Source organism: Ambystoma mexicanum, chromosome 7p, assembly GCF_040938575.1.
Source record: "Ambystoma mexicanum isolate Mex_15411 chromosome 7p, UKY_AmexF1_1, whole genome shotgun sequence".
Lineage (NCBI taxonomy): Eukaryota > Metazoa > Chordata > Amphibia > Caudata > Ambystomatidae > Ambystoma > Ambystoma mexicanum.
The window spans coordinates 927,853,123-927,873,253 of record NC_090939.1 but is presented as its reverse complement, the minus strand read 5'-3'; the positions used below and the strand labels follow the sequence as shown (position 1 = coordinate 927,873,253).

At 46.9% G+C, this 20,131-nt stretch overlaps 1 protein-coding gene across 4 annotated transcripts in view; it reads left to right on the top strand.

Annotated features, from left to right (window-relative positions):
• Positions 1–20,131, top strand: part of LOC138526454 (zinc finger protein 583-like) — a 288,611-nt gene that overhangs the window by 143,340 nt on the left and 125,140 nt on the right. For 3 of the 4 annotated variants that reach the window (XM_069637223.1, XM_069637222.1, XM_069637225.1), the window contains exons 4-5: positions 11,406–11,510; positions 12,162–12,260. In XM_069637223.1, the coding sequence (XP_069493324.1) occupies positions 11,406–11,510; positions 12,162–12,260 (204 nt within the window). The remainder of the gene's footprint in view (positions 1–11,405; positions 11,511–12,161; positions 12,261–20,131) is intronic. The other variant, XM_069637224.1, reaches the window with a different exon arrangement.

Sequence of the window (20,131 nt, the reverse complement as noted above, 5' to 3'; positions counted from 1 at the left end):
GTATTTTGGAAGCCCACTGATTTATTATAAAAAGTACAATTGATGCTGCGTCTAAAAGTTCCAAAATGTAGCCCTCGGTAGTGGGAGGGACAGGCATGGTTTGGCTTTTGGATATGACTGCTCCAAAATGAAAGAGTTCTGCAGTGCTCAGCCGCTTAAACAGCCTTGGCGCTCCCTTGCCTGGATCACACCATCTGGAGCAGAAAGATGAAGTGTCGGAATAACCCGCTAACGCAGGAATGTGCTCCGAGTCCGATCTACTGCACAATTCGCAGCTGGGCGCCCCAACAGTCTTGTAGCTCACAGTTATGCCGACGCCCAACAGAAGGATGTAGAGGCTCCCCGGGGTGACTGGAGTAGTTCTGAGACAGCAAAGTGCAGGATGTCCAGCAGATTGTTCATGCTGGTGTCTCCTCCTCGTCCCAGAGGGCCCTGTGACAAGAGCTCTTGTTGGGATAAGGCAGAGTGGAGTCATCCTTGCCCAGAGCTGCTGAGGGTTTCAGACTGCCTACTATATGTGTCTCAATGTTGAACACTAGTCGCCTAGACCCGGCCCTGCAGCCGTTCCCCACCCTCTTCCCCCTGGACACCAGTGAAATCCAGCGCCATGGCAGAGGATCCAAGGATCCCCAGAGTGCAGATATAAAACAAGTCTTGTGAGCGTAGCTGGGGCTCCTGCTTTCCAATACATTTAGAGCGCCCTAAACCGAGGGAGCAGACAAAGATTGGCAAAGGTGAGGTCCACAGCGGGAACAATCTTTTACTCAACTTCATGGATCTCCAGGAGCCGGGCACATCCAGCATTTAATCCCAGACTTAAAGTTAGGTGTGTACTGGTTGCAATAACCCAGACTAGCAATGGAGGAGCTGCACAATTAATAATGTCACCTGGACATACCACAGACCTCACGAAACATAAACAGTCATCAATCGTGAGGCCTGGGACACTTTTGGGCCAGTACAATTAAAAAATACCAACCTTCACAATGTCAAAGGAAGCAAAACATACCTTCACCAATATCCTTGTCATGAAAAAGCCAGGAAGCAGGAGCTTATGGCAATCACTCTGGTTCAGATAATCCTGCAACCGCCACCAAATCCGAATGCTGCGGAGGCAAAAAATGTACTTACAAAATATTCATGCAGACTTTAATGGGAAATCCTGTGCAATATAGCAGAATTATCCCAGAAGGTCCCAATCCAAGACATCTAAACTCTTGTAGTATAGAAAAGAGCCCACAAATGGAAGAGCGCTCTTGCGAATAATCATATGATCTAGGTGAGCTATCCAGTAGGGCCTGGGTGTTCGAATCACAAAATTAGGCCGTATATTCAAAGCAGGAAGATTTGGAAAACTGAGCGTGCAGAAACAACATCCGCATGAGAGGGATAACACCTTGGATAACACCTTGCATATCTGATCAAGATCGCAAATGCTAGTAATCTTGCTCCTCAAATCGATCATTCTATCCCCTAATGCAAACCTCTCAAACTGGACTGCACACACTGGGTATATTCAACATTCCAATGATACAAAGGTCTAATCCTGGATACTCTTACTAGAATACACTTCTAAAAGATAAGAGCAAATACTGCATACTGCCAAGCTCACCGGAGACGTAACGTTTATCATGAATTCACAAAACTATTTTTCCAATGTGTCTCACAGCATTCTAGCTCGATGACGCTTACTCATGTTACAGCCATGCTCAGAAACAAAGCAATGTGATTTGCCTTGTTCCCTGCTTTTCTCAGACAAAGATGAGAACTAGACAATAACGACGCCACAAGAAATTATGCAAATGTGTTTTGTGACGTCCCATGCTAAAGTATAGGTTACCCAGAAACATGGCTTCATAACACACTCCTGAAAATTTGATCGAGGAAAGCAAAGAAATGCCTGAATTTGTGTTGTAAGCAAAACCGTGTTTACTGTCCTAAAAATGAAAGACGGGTCATTCATGTATTCAAGTTGTACATGGACATTAATAGTGCAATCTTAGTGTGTAAAGTGGCAAAAACGCGTTTCACTCAATTAATGAGCTTCATGACGGACTAAAATCATTTGTATTGCATCTCACACTATTACTCTTGAAAGCATATTCAAAAAAACATTTCTGTTCATGTTTATATCTGCCCTTCATTTCTGATCTAGTGGATATGCTTGATTTAATAGATTTGCCAGAATTTAGTACATCACAAATTGTTGAGCTGGACGAACCAATAACTTCACAAGAAATCGAGGGGGGTTATTCAGGACCTTCAACAGGGGGAAAACCCCATGAGCGGACGTCTCCCTCCTGAATTCTGTAAGATTTATAGCACAGAGACGGTGGGTAAACTATTGCAGTTATTCTCGCATGCTTTTGAACTGGGAATGCTCCCTCAATCAAAAAGTGAAGCCTTAATAATTGCAGTTTCCCAAAATTAGCAAAGATCCAAAGGGTTATTGTTCATATCGTCCTTTGTCGTTGTTAAATCTTTATATATAAAGCTGTATGTGTGTATGTTTGTCCAGTTATACAAATCCACACCGTTGATCCCACGTCTACCAAATTTTGCACGGATTCCTATGTGTCTAAGGCAAGATTGTAGTCTGTTTGGATGCAAAAAATACGCTCCGTAGACACCCTAAGTTTCTGATGCTCACCCAGATTCACTACAGTAGGTACTAGAAGGAGGCAAAATTAGGAAAAGTGTCTGAAGCAAAATGTTCAATGTGTTGGTAATTCCTTTGAAATGTATTACTACTGTATTCAGCTCAAGTGTTTATTAAAGCATTTTAAAAAGGAATAAAAAAGGAAAACTTTTTTTTTATCACACCACTCCAAATATGGGAAATGGCAAGGTTACAGTTTACTTAAGTTCATTCACAGGAAGAATCTTTCTTGGACATTTTCTTAAATGTGCTGAAGCCATTGAGTGACAAACATGCTGCACAAAAAACGAACATCACTTGGAAAAGCACCATCTGGTGCAAAGTGAAAATCAATTACAAGAGCTTTTGAAACACAACAACAAACGGACAAGAGCAACTTTTTCCAAGGCAAATGAGATCCCAGAGCAAACTGAAGCAAGACTTGCTGACATGAGGACAAGAGCAACATCCTCCAAGGTACATGAGACACCACTCGATCAGGACACGGAAAAAACTGGGTACCCCAGCTAGTACAGATATAAAAATTCTTTGTGCGCTGATAGCTGACCGTCTGTTAAGAGTTGACGAATCTGGTACATCCAGACCAGGCAGGGTACATCCCGGGAAGGAACACCTCACATAATTTAAGAATACTCCATATTATTGATCAGACAACGAATATGCCATTACATGGTGCAGTCATGTCATTGAACGCTGAAAAAGCATTTGATCCGGGAAAGTGGGAAAGCATGTGGAACATGCGTAAATATAAGGTAGGCCCATCAATATTGTACTGGATCAAATTATTATACACCTCCATTACCGCCTGGTAAAACGAGCAAACAACTGAGCTGAAACTTTTGGCTTGCTCAGAGAGGCCTAGTAATATTAAGAAGGTGTTGTGGTTGATTAATAGGAGTATAAACCATCCTTATTTAAAAACATTAGGTAAATGGGTATGGGAACGCGCAAACAGATGGGTAAGTAATACAAGCCCATTCTCACATCTCTCCGAGTATGCTTTTTCATCAAACCGATGATGCATATAAGAAATTCCTGGCTGGCTAAGAGATGAAAGGGCTAGCAGTATGGGGTGATATGTTCGAAGGAAGGCGATTGATACAATTTACTGATCTTTGTAGGAACTAGGGTCTAAAAAAGGAATATTTCTTATTTTATGTAGGAATGACCAGCAGAGTGCATACAATGTGTAACGAGTTGCCTGAGGAACCGCAGAGTAGGTTTACAGCCTTCGGGATGGTGGATGGCAGATCTGCGTGAGCTACAACATATTGATAGCAAATCAAAACAAGAAAACAAGTGAATTTAAAATACAAAATGCCTGGGATCCTTTTTTGGGCCTAACAATTGAAGAACAGTGACAAAAGGTATGCTCTTACACGAAATGAGTGTCTCGTCATGCACACTTCAAACTCATACAATACAATGTGCTACAAAGAGTGTACCTGACCCCTCTGAGGTTATGTGAGTTGAACTCAGAAAAATCTGAACTATACCTACGATGTAATAGTACGGATGCCTTGTTCATTCATATGATATGGTTCTGTTTGCATCTCAGACACTTTTGCCAAGGACTGATGTATATAATTCATAATATGGGAGCTGTGTAGATGGAAAGGTCCCGATTAATGTGTTTATTGGTTCAATACTCGAGACGTAAAGCAAGGAGACAGTTGGATAAAGCGACTGACCTGACGTTAGCATTTGCTAAAAGATGAATAGCCTTAGCATGGTACAACAAGAAGGGTCACAGATTACTAGATTGATCAAAAGATATGGTTGGTCAAATGGGCGAATGCCGAGCTGGCAGTATTAATTAGAATGGAGTCTATGTATGCTTTCACAAAAATGTCAAGTGAAATTAAATCAATTATACTATTTATTTTTATTTTTATTTAAAATGATATAGTTTCTATTACAAAACGTTTCATTTATCTAAAACTGTTCACACTGATGTACGCTAGACAGGATATAAATCCAAACAGCAACTGGATTATACTATTGAATAGCTTGATGTACCTTTCTGACGCAAGACACCATGAGGTCTCAGATTATTAATGATATGTGTTTGTCATGTAATAGGAAGGTGTTGAATGCAAATCAATGATCTCTAATATGATCATGTTTTCAACTCGTAAAATCTTAATTGGGGTGAGGAAGAAACCAAAGAACCCATGCAAATTGGGAACCCAAAAAGGATCCTTATTCAGACCAAAAAAGATAAACTTACGAGAATGTATTTATATTGTGGACAAGTTGGGCATTATGTCTGCAAATGCTCCCAGTTTGCGTGAAATGCCAACCCCTGATCGCTAAAGGCAGCCATGCTTAGTAAATCGTACTTCTTCTTTTGAGATTTATTTTTTAATCCTTGGTGATGGGTCCATAGACATTGCCCCACTTTTGGGTTTTAAAGCATCTAGAGAATCTTGGTATGCAGATCATTGGAAATCAAAACCGCGATAGGGCAGTCAAGAGCTCCTCCAACATCCGGATATTCACAGTTCAAATCCAAGGCATTAGTTATGGTCCCTCGGGATGGACACACAGAAGTTTGTAAATTGTATATAATTGAATTCCTGGATTTTCCCGTCCTCATCGGGACATCATGACTAAACACAATTTTGAGGTTGTTTGGGTTGGTTGGCAAATTACTTTCAGTTTAGAATGGTATAAAACTATTATTAAAAATAACGAACCTAGCTCCTCGTATCTATACTTTATTCGGTCCATAATGAAAGCGAAGTACAGGCGCTTCGGTCATTAAAAACTAACTACACAGTCATCATAACCTCACCCTCCAATTTTTAGTAGAGCCAGAATCTTGGGTACTTGTAATGCCTTTCAGCTTGGAAAAATTCCGGTCCTCAAAAATGTGAAGCGCAGGTATAGAGGGCCAAGAAGAACCGGCAGTCAAAGCACAGCTCAACCTGTATTTTGTGGCTTGTAATCCTGGATTCCTAATGGGAAGCCCAAAAATACAAATCTCACAATGCAAAGAAAAAGCCTGGATAACATGAGCCTCTCCTGAATGGCACAGGCTTGTGTGCACCAAATGGCTTACTTATGGCAACTTCTTGCAATGTAATTTCCTTTAAGTATCAAAGACTAATAATGCTCTTTGCAATGCCCTCTTCTGTGAAGTCACTTCGGTTGGTGTCGACGCATTTGAAATTTAGGAGATTTTCATGTATTTTGCCCCCACAGAGCCTGGACAGTGTTCTAATAGGTAAATGGTATGCATCTGTAATGGATATACAGTTTTATTGTATTTTTGTTATATGTTAAAAATGCCATCTGACACTAATAAGGAGGTCACGAATGATATTAGATGGAAGTGTGTGCACTGCAGGCAGTTTCTAATGCAATACCATGTCCATAGTGTCCTGCGAAACCATTTTGTAAAGTTGGCCAACCTAGTACTAACATTGAGGGAGAGAGTGGGCACAGAATCCACAGCAAAAGATGTTGCAGCACAGTCCTTCATCACAGTCCAGTGAAGGGAAAGGTTTTCATGTATTTCTCCACACCACTCAAGTACTGGCATCCCCCTTCAGCTTGAAGAAGTCCTGGTACTTAAGACGGGCAGAATTATGAGCAATGGTGTTGAGGGCTAGTTAGGACAGGCCGCTAAAAGAGCTGCCTGTTTTAAACAACTTTCTCGACGTAAACAAAATCCACACTTCCAACTAAAGTATTCTGTATTTGTGTGTAATAGTTTCTGAACGTTATAATTTCGGACATTCACAATTACCTTTTTTGATCAACCACCCGCACCATACAATCATTAAGTGTTCTACCTGTTCTGTATCCTATGGACTGCCTTTCAAGTAGCATTATGTGTAGAAACTGGGAGCACCTACAACATGCTAGAGCTATAATACTAACGTGATGTACATACAAACTGCACCATCCAAGCACTTAGAAGTTATTCAAATGGCTGTGTTGCGCTACACAGTTTCTGGTACTGCAGCATTCCTTATTCCCCAATGATGGCCCACGCCTCCAAGCGCTCCGCCGGCCTGTGAAGACCGTTTTAAAAAAAAAAGTTTCTGACCCTCATGAGGTCTCCACAGATGGGCATCATCCTCAAGGACGTGATCAGGGACATGCTCCCTCCAATTTTGCTGCTAGTATCCACTGCCACTCTCCCCGTGGTTCCAGCTACTCCACCCACGGTGCAGCCCCAGCTGCCCTTGCCAGTTCCCACCACGCAGGCTCCCACAACTCCAATAGTCTTGGCAGCCCCACAGCCTCTGCAACAGGCACGGGCCCCTGTCAGTACGGCGCAGCCACCAGACCCCCGGAAGCCCTCCAGCTGCACCTGACCAGCAGGACAGCTTGGTGCACATGGATGAGGAAGAGGACCCCGACAAACAGTCGTCGGCCAAGGCCTTCCATGAGCAGCTCACCAGATTGGCCGAATACTTGGGGCTTCCTCAGCCTGAGGAGGATCAGCCGGAGGCAGGGGTCCAAGCAGAGGTCCTCACTCTACACCCCACGGCGAGAACAGGATTCCTATGCAAAAACACGTGGTGGCACTTGCCAAAAACGGGTGACTTAAACCCCCTTTGGCGCAGCCTACCAACAGGCGCCTGGACGCCAAGTTTAGGCAGATGGAGGGGAATCCCCTCTTGATGTCGGCACACCCTCAGCTACACTCCTCTAAGATCGCTGCAGCTTCGCTCTCCTCCAAGCCACAATCTTCTTCAGCTACATCAGCCTCTGCACTCCTGGGTAAGGAGGAGAAGATCCTGGAAGGATACGGGAAGAAAATGTATTCCAACACTTGCCTTCATCTTCGTCAGTCTAATGCAGACGCTAGGCTCGCCGCTGTCAACCAGAGGCTTTGGCGAGAAATCGCTGACTTCCTTCTAGAACTTCCGGTACAGAGCTAGGCATGCTTCAAGGCGTGGCTGGAGGTGGCGAAAATTGTCGTCCGAGACATTATGGAGCCCACAGTGGCGCACATTGACACCTCAGGCTGTGCCATTTGCATTGCTATGGACACGAGGACGGCCTGGCTACGGGCGACCATGTTCAACCTGGACATCCAGGAGCACATACTGGACCTTCCCTTTGAGGGTGGTGACCTGTTCCATTCCATTCCACTACAGACGAGGAACTTGATAAGAACAGTTCAGACTGCCAATACCTTATCCATCCTCACTAAGGCCACTCCTAAAGCATACAACAGACGCTCTAGCGGTCCGACCAGGGTTGGTCCTTCAGTGGTTTCCAGGGCTTCCAGGAACGACGGTCTAGGCAACCGGCCAGGTCTCCGAGCCAACACCGGCACAAACAAGACAAGGCGGCACACAAGACTTTTTTTTAGTCCCCATTCTCCTCATCAGATGGAAAAAAGGCATGACGCCCATCTGGGTCCATGTGTCTCTGGTGGGGGGCTGGCTTGCCCTTCACTCCCAATGCTGGCGCACAAGGTTCGCAGACCCCTCGATCCTCTCAGTAGTGTCCATGGGCTACCGCCTACCTATCCCTCCCTACCGTCTTCCCTCTGTTACCACAGATTGGGACAGCAACTCTGTTGGCAGAAATTCACTTGCTTGTAGAGTCAGGCAGTGGAAGAAGTCTCAGCCTCCCAGCGCTGTCTGGGGTTCTATTCCCGGATTTCTACCTTACACGACAAGAACCAGGCAGGCCTGAGATTTGTGTTGGACCTTTCCACCTTGAACCTTTCCCTTCCTGTTCAAAAGTTCAAGATGGTTACCCCAGCGCTTATATCGTAGACACTGTGCATGGGAGACTGGATGTGCTCCCTGGATCTGAAGGATGCGTACCTACACATCCCGATCTGGCAGCCTCATCGGTCCTTTCTGAGGTTCAGGATCACAGGCTTTCATTTCCAATAAAAGGTTCTACCCTTTGGCCTTAATTCAGCCCCCAGGGTCTTTACAAGACTGGTGAACACAGTGGCAGCTCTTCTAAGGGCCCAAGATCACCACGTCTATCCATACCTAGACGACTGGCTCGTCAGGGTAGGGTCTTCGGGGGCAGACCACCACACCTCCTCCGTCCTCATGTATACTCTACAGGAGTTGGGATTGTCCATCAATCTCAAGAAGTCCCAGCTGAAGCCTACGCCGAATCTAACATTCCTGGGCCTCATCTGGAATACGAGCTCTGATAGGGTTGTTCCCTCGGAGGACAAAATCACAGCCATCAAGAGGGCCACAGGTCATTTTCTCTGCAGAGCAGTGACCTCGGAATGGTGGTACCACACCTCCTAGGCCTCATGGCGGTATGTCACCTGGCAGTGCCATACACGAGGCTCAAAATGAGGTGCTTGCAGCAGACCTTCGCAGCCTCCTAGAGTCAGGGGGAGGGTTCCCAGGCAGAGCTGGTCAGCATCCCACTTCATCTCCACCAGGACCTAGTCTGTTGGAGCACGGACTACAACTTGCAGCTAGGAAGGCCCTTCCGGCAACCAGCACTGCAGGTTACCATCATCACAGACTCATCCCTAGAGGGCTGGGGAGCTACCTTAGACAGCCACAGTGTCCATGGGGTTTGGTCCCTTCACGAGCAGGAGGCCCACATCAACTGGCTCGAGTTGATGGCCATCTGGCTTGCTCTCAAAGTCATTCTCCCGATGATCAGTGGCAAGGCGATCAATTTCAAATGGACAGCCCCACCGGCATGTATTACATCAACAAGCAGGGGGCACCCGGTCTCCTCCCCTCTGCACTCTAACAGTCAGCATTTGGGAGTGTGCTCTGGTAAACATGCACTTGGCAGCAATCCACCTCCCGGGGGAGTCCGACTAGAGGCAGACAGGCTCAGCAGGCTGAGTGCGGATAACTACGAATGGCAGTTGAACAAACAGGTCCTACAGAGGATCTTCAACAGATGGGGTCATCCTCAGGTGGATCTCTTTGCCACCTGGTCCAACAGAGGTGCCCCCAGTTTGGGTCCTGGCAGGGACAGGACTGGGGCGCTCTAGGCGATGCGCTGCAGATACAGTGGAACAACTTGAACGCATTTGCTTACCCTCCCACTCCCCTGGTACACAGGGTAATCTGCAAGATAAGGGAATTCCGGCACCTGCGTATCATTCTGATAGCTCCTTAGTGGCCGGCAAGGCCATGGTTCTCGGAACTGCGCAGCATTTTGGATCAGCCCCCGATGCACCTTCCACTGAGCCCAGCTCACCTTCTATCTCAGCAGGGAGGCATGGTCATCCAACCCGCCCCCCAGAAGTTAGCCCTTGCAGCGTGGTTGCTGAACAGCTCACACTAAAGCATCTGCATTTGTCACAGGCTAACCTAGACATCATACAGGGCGCTAGGAGCGATGCTCCTAGGAGACATTATAAAAGCAAGTGGACTAGGTTTTGTCACTGGGCCGAATCAAAGAAGGTCGATCCGCTGACATACACGTTGGATGGCGTGCTATCCTTCTCAGCACACCTTGCACACTCAAGGGTGCAAGTAGACACATGCCGCACCTTATCTGGTGGCCACCGGAGCCTACCGGAACTCTGAGGAGGAGGTCTTCTCATCCTCCAACCCAGTGGTTAAAAGCCATCTGGCGAGCCTCACCAGGCCCTACCCGCCCATCAAGAAGCCACACCTGTTGTGGTACCTCAACATAGTCTTGGGCGCCTTCACGCATAAATCATTTGAGCCAATGGCGTCCACGGACATCGGGCTAGTCCCCATTAAGACAGCCCTCTTGGTGGGGTCTTGCGTTTGCATTCAGGGTCAGTGAAATCCAGGCACTGGTTGCTTCAGAGCCTTACACTATTTTTCATAAGGACAAGGTGGTGCTTAGAACTCACCCTGCTTTCTTACCTATGGTAGTCTCCTTGTTTCACCTGAATGAGGAGATAGTGCTACCTACTTTCTTCGTGGACCCTGAGGACGAAGCTCAGAGGGTACTGCACTGTCTAGATGTTGGGCATGCTCTAAAATTCTACCTAGATAGAACCAAGAGCATCTCAAATCGGAGGCTCTCTTTGTCAGAGAGGCAGCACAAACCACTCCCGGCAAATATGCATGCCCTCGTTATCAGAGCCAAGGCCATGGCGGTTGCTTTCCAGAGGCACGTTCCGTGGCAGGTCAGCAGCAAGGTGGCTACATGGGCACCAGCCCCAATTCTATAACTTACATTGCATGGAAACCAGTCTGGTGGGAGTGTAGTAGATGGTTATTTTCCACAGAACCTTGTAGCTGCGTTACTATTTTCTCTGTCAGTTTATTCTTTTTGTTTGCCCCCTTCTTCCCTTATTTGCCTCTTACTCCTTCTTTTACTGTGTATTAACAATGTATCCAACACCACATAAGCGACATACATTCTTAATTGCATTTTATTTTAAATCTATGGCACACGCTCCAAAATGAACCCTTTGTAATGTTAAAATGATTCAGACTTTCATAGAACCGGAAACGTTCTTCTATTTTACTGCCCGTGCCACCTGTATGTCCTCTATAACTTAATAATACATTTTTTGGGAAACATTTCTTTTAGGCCTGCCATTCAAAGAAAAAACAGTATATCTTTTGTAGGTTGCAATGCCTTTTTATTGCTTAAGGAGCCATGATATTTGTGTAGTTCCTAATGTTAAAGTATCCTGTATACACGCATATTTAGAAGCGGCTCCTAGACTGTTTCAGTGCCTTTACAATAGCTTGTGAAAAATCTTATTTTTAAAAATTAATTGTTTAATGATTAAAATGTTATTTTATTACTTTGTGAAATGCATCACAGCTTTTAAATGCTTTTACAGGATATTCTTTTCTCAATACTGCGACTTCTTTGGAGAAACATAAGACAATTTCCATTGGTCATGATGGTGCAGAGGTCGCAAAATTGGTTACCAACCTTGACGGAGGTAGGTCGCACATTCTTCTGAATAATTACATGGCAGGGGTTAGATGGTGATTCCCCTAATACAGTTTAGTAGTTTCTACTTTATACATCACTGATGTTAGTAAGGGACCCTGTTGTGGGGTGTTTGGGAGTTTTCTGAGTTGGGCATAAACAGTAAGCAATCCCTACTCGGCTCTGATAGTTTTCAGACCTATTCCTGAACTGTTTGCCTACTAGCCTTTAACTGGGGTTGTCCAAACATTTTATGTTGCATAGTTTAATAAACCTTTCCCTTTTGCAGGATTGTGTTTCTAGTTGTATGTGATCTAAACATTAGACGGCCTCTAGAGCAGATTTGAGTCCTTGCCTTACTGCTTACTTTCTATGACTGTATCTATCCCTGCACCTAGTTAGTTCATAGGAATGGTTTTCCGTAGACATGGACGTGTGAACCACTGTCTTTTGATCTACAAACTCCGGGTAAGGCCATTTGTTGTAATTAGGTAACGTTTCCAAAGATTCACAGATTCCAAGGGTGGACCCTTCAAGGTCCTTTTGATTGGAATCAAAATCTAGATATCTGCTCTTATAGCTGTCGTTTGCATTGCCCTGTTACAAGCTATTTATTAATCTCTGTTGTTATGGTCTACTTATATATATTTTTGTGTAACAGGACATGACATAATTTCAGTTTGCATAAAAGAGGAGGAAGAGACTAGTTGCCTGATCAAAGATGACAAGAGAATGGAGCAAAGTGCTAATTGTGCTACAAGTGAGTTCCAAAACATATGACCCTGTCAAACTTATTTTACTCCATTTTAAACCATTGTCTGTTGACACAGGTAACATTGGTTATGCCTTTTATCTACCAACAGCACTTGGTTGCAGGTACTTGTTCCCCTCACTGGGTAGGAGTAAATCCAGTGTGATGAGTCACAAGCCTCCTCATGCTGCTATCCAATATGTCCTCTGGAGCCAATTTATATAAATATCACTCTCCACAATAGTTGGGTCTGATTCTGTATTGCTCAGTGCATTAAGCTTTTTATTTCCAGTTGGATGGTCGCTGTGTTATATGAAGAGACCTGGCGCACACGGTGGACATTTCGGTCCATGAGGGGATTAGGCCAGGAAGGGTAAAAGACAGCCATAGTATGTGTCCAAAGCAAGAGGAGCCCAGTGTGCATTGTACCATCCCTATGAACCCACTCCCCTCCCCCCAATCGAGGATATATTTGAAGTCTGTCCAATAAATGATACCAAAGGACCCATTTGCCACATCTTGAAAATTATAAAACCTTCTAGATTTAATAGTCACCCACCCTCTAAGTGCTTGGCATGAAGCAATTCAGTCCTCGGGTAGTACACACGCTGCTGCCCTCCCCACACACCACGCAGAAGCAGAATTTACAGGGAGTTTACGTAGACCCTAAAGTGGCATTGTGTCAAATAAAATGACAGCAGGACAGACAATATAGGAGTAAAGAAAGCGGTGGTAGAGAAAGCGGTGTCAACTTTAAAATGTAAGCAGAGATGTTTCTGCAGAGTTGAAATCCACAAGAAATGTCCCAATGTCTTTGTCTCATTTAAATGGGAGAGAGAGTCTAAAAAAACAAATTAAGTCTAGGAAACCATGTAGTTGATTGTTTGTTATATACACAGGTTGTGGCCTTTTTATCTGGAATTGCGCACACACAAGTCTTCAAGAAGTAGTTAAGTCTATAAGGCTGAATCCTTTAGATGCAGTCACCATCCTGTAAATTCCAACCTCATCTGCCATAACACAACCCCATTACATAGCAACATTCCTCCCTTCCATTTCAATGGTTCCAATTTTTCCAAGAGCAAATGGAAAACTCACAAGTGTTACTCCGTAAGGATTTTCCTCTATCAATCTATATCTCCCATTAACCAGGAAATAGATGGCACTTTGTTTCAACAAACTAGGTGCAGCAAAGACTGGCTCCTTTGGAAACAGAAGACACATTAAAGCAGTGTATTGTAGCAGTAACCCTCCTGTACACCCAGAACTATTTGGACATGGGCAAGGCCGGGGGAGTGGGATGGTTTTACCAAGCAAATGGTTCACGTTGTTCCTCGTTAAAAAACAAAAAAAACAGCTGCCATCCAACTAATGTCAGCAACAAGAGGCCTATTTCTAGTCAGACTGCTTAGTTCTTTCATTGCCCGATAGGACCTAAATAGTTACAAGAAGACCTAAAACACAGAATGTATAAAAGTGCAGCACAAAGGGGATTCAAAAAGTATTTCAAATTTCACTGTGTTACACTGTGACCTCCTCTCTCTGCACGTGACAGTCCCTTATGGTTTCATGCTTTGCCTTGACCACTGTGATGAGTGCATTAGGCAAAATACTGCAATGCTGTATTGTAACCAAGGGCAATAAAATAGGGTTTTCAAAATATTTGACGTTGACAACTATAACAAAACCTTAACTGGCTTTATTTAAGGACAATACACCATCTCCAGTGCTTCAAACATCTTTTCCCCAGAATCTGTCAGTGCAGGTCCTCTTATTCTGAAGCTAATTGTATTCCTGCTTATTTCAGCTTATTTCTCATGTTGGCCTTTATCTTATATGAGAACTCTTGATACTCTTTAGTTTGGTTCCCCGCAACACAAAGTATGTACATTGCTACCAAGTACCTTATAATATAAAAGTAGTTGGGATGTTGCAGCACTGAATGTAAAATATTGCTGTACAAAAAAGCTAATTTTGCGGCAGAAAACAGAATTTCTTTTCTGCAATTCTGTGGCACTTTTAATTTGCGGTTCATGCTCGTTGTGGGGTTGGCACTGCCTCTGCTGCCCGGGGGTTGGGGAGGTGGTGGTGGTGGTGGTGTAGGACCAGTTGTGCTGCTGAGACTATGGGTCGTGGTTACCGGAATAGCATAGCCATAGCTGCATTCTAGGGTGCATGGATGGATTGGTGGCCGTGCCTGTGGCCTGTGTCCACAGATGTCATGTAAGTTATAAGTACCGTACGCTTGAATGGAGTTCGACTGCAATGTTAGTTTTCTTGGTCCAATGCGGTTGGCTGGTCTCACTAGTAGTGGTCTCCCTGGTAACGAAATTCTGAGCAGTGGGAGAGGTGCCCAAATGGAGGGGGCGTGGAGTGAAGTGAGGAGAGGATGATCGTTTGTCATGGTGTGCCGCTGTGAACACTGCCGGCATCCGTGGGGTATTGGTGAGTAGGGGTGTTATGTTTAGGTCAGCGTTTGGCCGCCTATCGACAGTGTAGAATGCGAGAGGGTCTCAAGGAGGGAGGGAATAGCCAGGTTTTGAGGGCCTTTCATAATGTCCTGTGATTCTCAATATTACAAATGTGCAGGAATAGGGAGTTCCAGATGATCAGCACTTGGATGGAGAAAGAGGATCTGCTAAATCTGGAGGAATTGTAATATGGGACAACAAGGAGAGATGCTGTGCGAGATCTGAGAGTTCTTGAGGGGTGGTAGTGAGTGACTTTGTCTTGAAGGAATTCCGGCCCGGTGTTGTGGATGGCCTGGTGGATGATGCACATGGCTTTAATGGTAGTGTCGACCTATAGGGAGCCAATGGAGGACTCGTAGATTAGGGCTGATGTGTTCTCTGGGAGGTAGGTTAATGAGGAGGCAGGCTGCAGCATTTTGGATTCTTTGCCGTTTCCTTAGCTGAAACGCTGGTGCACATAGGTAAAGCCAGTTTGCGTAGTCTAAGCTGAAGCTGAAGAGGATGATGGAGATGATGGCGGAGAAACAGTGAAGATAGGTGGGGTAAAGGAAGATACGCCTGAGGATGCGTAGATGGAACAAAGCAGGTTCTGGATACAGAGTTGATCTGTTGGGAGAGGGATAACTCTGTGTGCAGTGTGCATCCAAGATTTTTCACCGAGGTGGAGGTTGCCAGTGGGGGACCTAGGTATTGTGGCCAGGGAATAGGTAGGAGGAGGAGCGATGTTTTCCCGCAGACTAGGATTTCAGTTTTCCCAGGATTGAGGATGAGGTGGTTGGTTGTTATCCACTAGTTCGTATCAGAGAAGTATGATGACAGTTGGAACCTGGTGATTTTGGGATTTAAGGAAGATCTTGAAATCGCCTACGTAGTTGTAGCAGGAAAGATTGTGGGAGCAGATGAGTGTGAGGAGAGGGTTTAGATCATGGGTGCACAACATACGGCCCGCGGGCCAGTTGCGGCCTGCCATGCCCTTTTGACCGGCCCGCGAGGCACAAAGACTTTCCTAATGGAGGATTAGGAAAGTCTTTGTTGTCTTCCGGGCCGGTGAAAACACTGGCCCTCATTGGCTCAGCACACACACGCATCACGTCGCTCCTACGAGCCACGTAATGCGTGTGTGCTGCACCAATGGAGGGCCAGCACTACGGCTGGCGTGGTCCATAAGGCTTGATGCCGGAAGGCATTTCAGCCTTGGACCACGCCAGTCGTAGTGCGATTCCAGCGTTCCAGCTTACCTGCCTGCTTTCCAGCACGTCTCCGGTAAGTGGTCTGTTTGGGTTTGTTGCGGGGGGGGGGGTGTCGGATGTGTATGAATGTTTGTTTGAATGTATTTTGTGTGTATGTTGAGGTGCGGGGGTGGGGGGGGGGTGTCGGATGTGTATGAATGTTTGTGTTTGAATGTATTTTGTGTGTATGTTGAGATGCGGTGGTGGGGGGGTGTGTCGGATGTGTATGAATGTTTGTTTGAATGTATTTTGTGTGTATGTTGAGGTGCGGGGGTGGGGGGGTGTCGGATGTGTATGAATGTTTGTGTTTGAATGTATTTTGTGTGTATGTTGAGATGCGGTGGTGGGGGGGTATGTCGGATGTGTATGAATGTTTGTGTTTGAATGTATTTTGTGTGTATGTTGAGATGCGGGGGTGGGGGGGTGTGTCGGATGTGTATGAATGTTTGTGTTTGAATGTATTTTGTGTGTATGTTGAGATGTGGGGGAGTGTGTGAATGTTTGTTTGAATGTATTTTGTGTGTATGTTGAGATGTGGGGGGGTGTGTGAATGTTTGTATTTGAATGTATTTTGTGTGTATGTTGAGATGCGGGGGTGGGGGGGTGTCGGATGTGTGTCGGATGTGTATGAATGTTTTGATTTGAATGTTTTTTGTGTGCTGAGTTGGGGGGTGGGGGTTCGGGTCTGTATGGGTGCTTGTTTGAGAGTTTGCTGATTTGGGGGCTGGGGGGTTCGGGTCTGTATGGGTGCATGTTTGTGTGTGTGCTGAGTTGGGGGGGTGGGGGGGTTCGGGTCTGTATGGGTGCATGCTTGAGTGTGTGTGTGTGTGCTGAGTTGGGGTGGGGGTTTGGAGTTGGGGGGGTGGGGGTTCGGGTCTGTATGGGTGCATGTTTGTGTGTGTGCTGATTTGGGGGGTGGGGGGTTCGGGTCTGTATGGGTGCATGTTTGTGTGTGTGCTGAGTTGGGGGGTGGGGGGTTCGGGTCTGTATGGGTGCATGTTTGTGTGTGTGCTGGGGTGGGGGGTTCAGGTCTGTATGGGTGCATGTTTGTGTGCTGGGGTGGGGGGTTCGGGTCTGTATTGGTGCATGTTTGTGTGTGTGCTGATTTGGGGGGGGTGGGGGGTTCGGGTCTGTATGGGTGCATGTTTGTGTGTGTGTGCGCTGAGTTGGAGGGGTTCGGGTCTGTATGGGTGCATGTTTCTGTGTGTGTGCTGAGTTGGGGGTGTTCGGGTCTGTATGGGTGCATGTTTGTGTGTGTGTGCTGAGTTGGGGGGTGGGTTGTTCGGGTCTGTATGGGTGCATGTTTGTGTGCTGGGGTGGGGGGTTTGGGTCTGTATGGGTGCATGTTTGTGTGCTGAGTTGGGGGGTGGGGGTTCGGGTCTGTATTGGTGCATGTTTGTGTGTGTGCTGAGTTGGGGGGTTTGGTTGGGGTGAGGGGGCCATGGGGCATAGTGTTTGGTTGGGGGGGAGAGGGGGCCATGGGGCATAGTGTTTGGTTGGGGTGAGGGGGCCATGGGGCATAGTGATTGGTTGGGGGTGAGGGGGCCATGGGGCATAGTGTTTGGTTGGGGGTGAGGGTGACATGGGGCATAGTGTTTGGTTGGGGTGAGGGGGCCATGGGGCATAGTGTTTGGTTGGGGGTGAGGGGGCCATGGGGCATAGTGTTTGGTTGGTGGTGAGGGGGCCATGGGGCATAGTGTTTGGTTGGGGTGAGGGGGCCCTGGGGCATAGTGTTTGGTTGGGGGTGAGGGGGCCCTGGGGCATAGTGTTTGGTTGGGGTGAGGGCCATGGGGCATAGTGTTTGGTTGGGGGTGAGGGGGCCATGGGGCATAGTGTTTGGTTGGGGGTGAGGGGGCCATGGGGCATAGTGTTTGGTTGGGGGTGAGGGGGCCATGGGGCATAGTGTTTGGTTGGGGGTGAGGGGGACATGGGGCATAGTGTTTGGTTGGGGGTGAGGGGGACATGGGGCATAGTGTTTGGTTGGGGGTGAGGGGGACATGGGGCATAGTGTTTGGTTGGGGGTGAGGGGGACATGGGGCATAGTGTTTGGTTGGGGGTGAGGGGGACATGGGGCATAGTGTTTGGTTGGGGTGAGGGGGCCATGGGGCATAGTGTTTGGTTGGGGCTGAGGGGGCCATGGGGCATAGTGTTTGGTTGGGGGTGAGGGGGCAATGGGGCATAGTGTTTGGTTGGGGGTGAGGGACATGGGGCATAGTGTTTGGTTGGGGGTGAGGGGGCCATGGGGCATAGTGTTTGGTTGAGGGTGAGGGGGCCATGGGGCATAGTGTTTTGTTGGGGGTGAGGGGGACATGGGGCATAGTGTTTGGTTGGGGGTGAGGGGGCCATGGGGCATAGTGTTTGGTTGGGGGTGAGGGGGCCATGGGGCATAGTGTTTGGTTGAGGGTGAGGGGGCCATGGGGCATAGTGTTTGGTTGGGGGTGAGGGGGCCAGGGGGCATAGTGTTTGGTTGGGGGTGAGGGGACCATGGGGCATAGTGTTTGGTTGGGGGTGAGGGACATGGGGCATAGTGTTTGGTTGGGAGCGAGGGGCATGGGGCATAGTGTTTGGTTGGGGGCGAGGGGCATGGGGCATAGTGTTTGGTTGGGGGCGAGGGACATGGGGCATAGTGTTTGGTTGGGGTGAGGGGGCCATGGGGCATAGTGTTTGGTTGGGGTTGAGGGGGCCATGGGGCATAGTGTTTGGTTGGGGGTGAGGGGGCCATGGGGCATAGTGTTTGGTTGGGGGTGAGGGACATGGGGCATAGTGTATCTAGGGTCAATAAAATATATATAAGTTAATTAAACAGGCGAGATACAATAACTAAATAGAAATAAATTATAACAATGGAAAATGTGTAGTACAAAATGTAAGTTTGAAATGCAAATAAAAATCGTTACCCCTCAAAAACATTCTTTTTCCATGTGTTTAGTACAAATTGGGGGTTTAAAAGGCCTCCGGCCACGCACCGCCTACCGCCGCGCCCACATTTACTTTTTGGCCCACTATAGCCCTCATGTAAGGTACTTTCGGCCCTCTGTCAAAATCAGTTGTGCACCCCTGGTTTAGATAGATGTTGAAGAGGAGGGGACAGAGGGATGCTTCTTGTGGGACCCCTTTTGTTACTGGTCGTGAGGTGGAGGTGAACGAGTCGAGGGGCTGAGGTGGAGGTTAATGGGTGGAAGAGCATGATTTGTGAGTGATTAAATATGAAAGAGGATATCCAAGAGAGGGCAGTGTCTTTGATGCCTAATGAGTGTAGCTTGTCTCGGAGGATGGTGCGATCGATGATATCAAAGGCGGCAGAGAGGTCAAGAAGGATGAAGCTGTTCTTTCTAGGTTGTCCCAGACTGACAGTAGGGAGGATTCTGTTCCTCAGAGCGGTCTGAAGCAAGATTGTGCAGGGTCCAGGAGTTGTTGGCTTCAGTGAAAAGGCCAAAATGCTTGTATGCTGTGCGGGCTGAGTTTGGCCAAGAAGCAGATGTTGGAGATGGGCTGGTAGTTCTGGGGGAGGAGTGAGTCGAGTGTAGGTTTTTTTAAGGATGGGTTTGATGTAGAAGGTTTTTAGGGCCCCATGGAAGGGTTCCCGTAGTTGGGTAGTGGTAGAGGATTGAGCATGTGATACTGCCTGCTCTGGTTCAGGCTTTGATGTTTTTGAAGAGGGTGGGCGGGCAAGGGTCCTCAGAGGAGCCTGATGGGCGGCTTTGTGCTAGGAGCAAGAGGAACTCCTGGTGTGAGATTGGAGAGAAAGAGGTGAAGGTTTGTTTCAAAGGAGGGTTTCGATGGGGTCGGGCTGTGGGTGATTAGAGGCGGGCATGTGTTCCAATTTAGACATGATGTTGGAGTCTCTGTCGATAGCGACATTGTGGAAGTGATCTGATAAGGTGTCACATAGGATTGGGAGATGAGTGGGGGTGGTTAGAGTAGGCTGGGGACTTGCATTCGGAAATTATTCTATGCAGTTCCTTGCTCGGGTTGCGAGAGTTTGATGCTGTTCCCATAGAACGCTTTCTTGGTTTTTCTGATTTCCAATCTGTATGCGCTGGTTAGTCTTGCTAGGGTGGTTTTGTTCTGGGCCGTAGGGATGGTTCTCCAGGTCTGTTCCTGACGGTGCTTGAGGGTTTTTAGTTATTTGAGATTGGCAGTGTACCACCTGGGTGTGGGTCCTGGTCTCTGAGAGGTC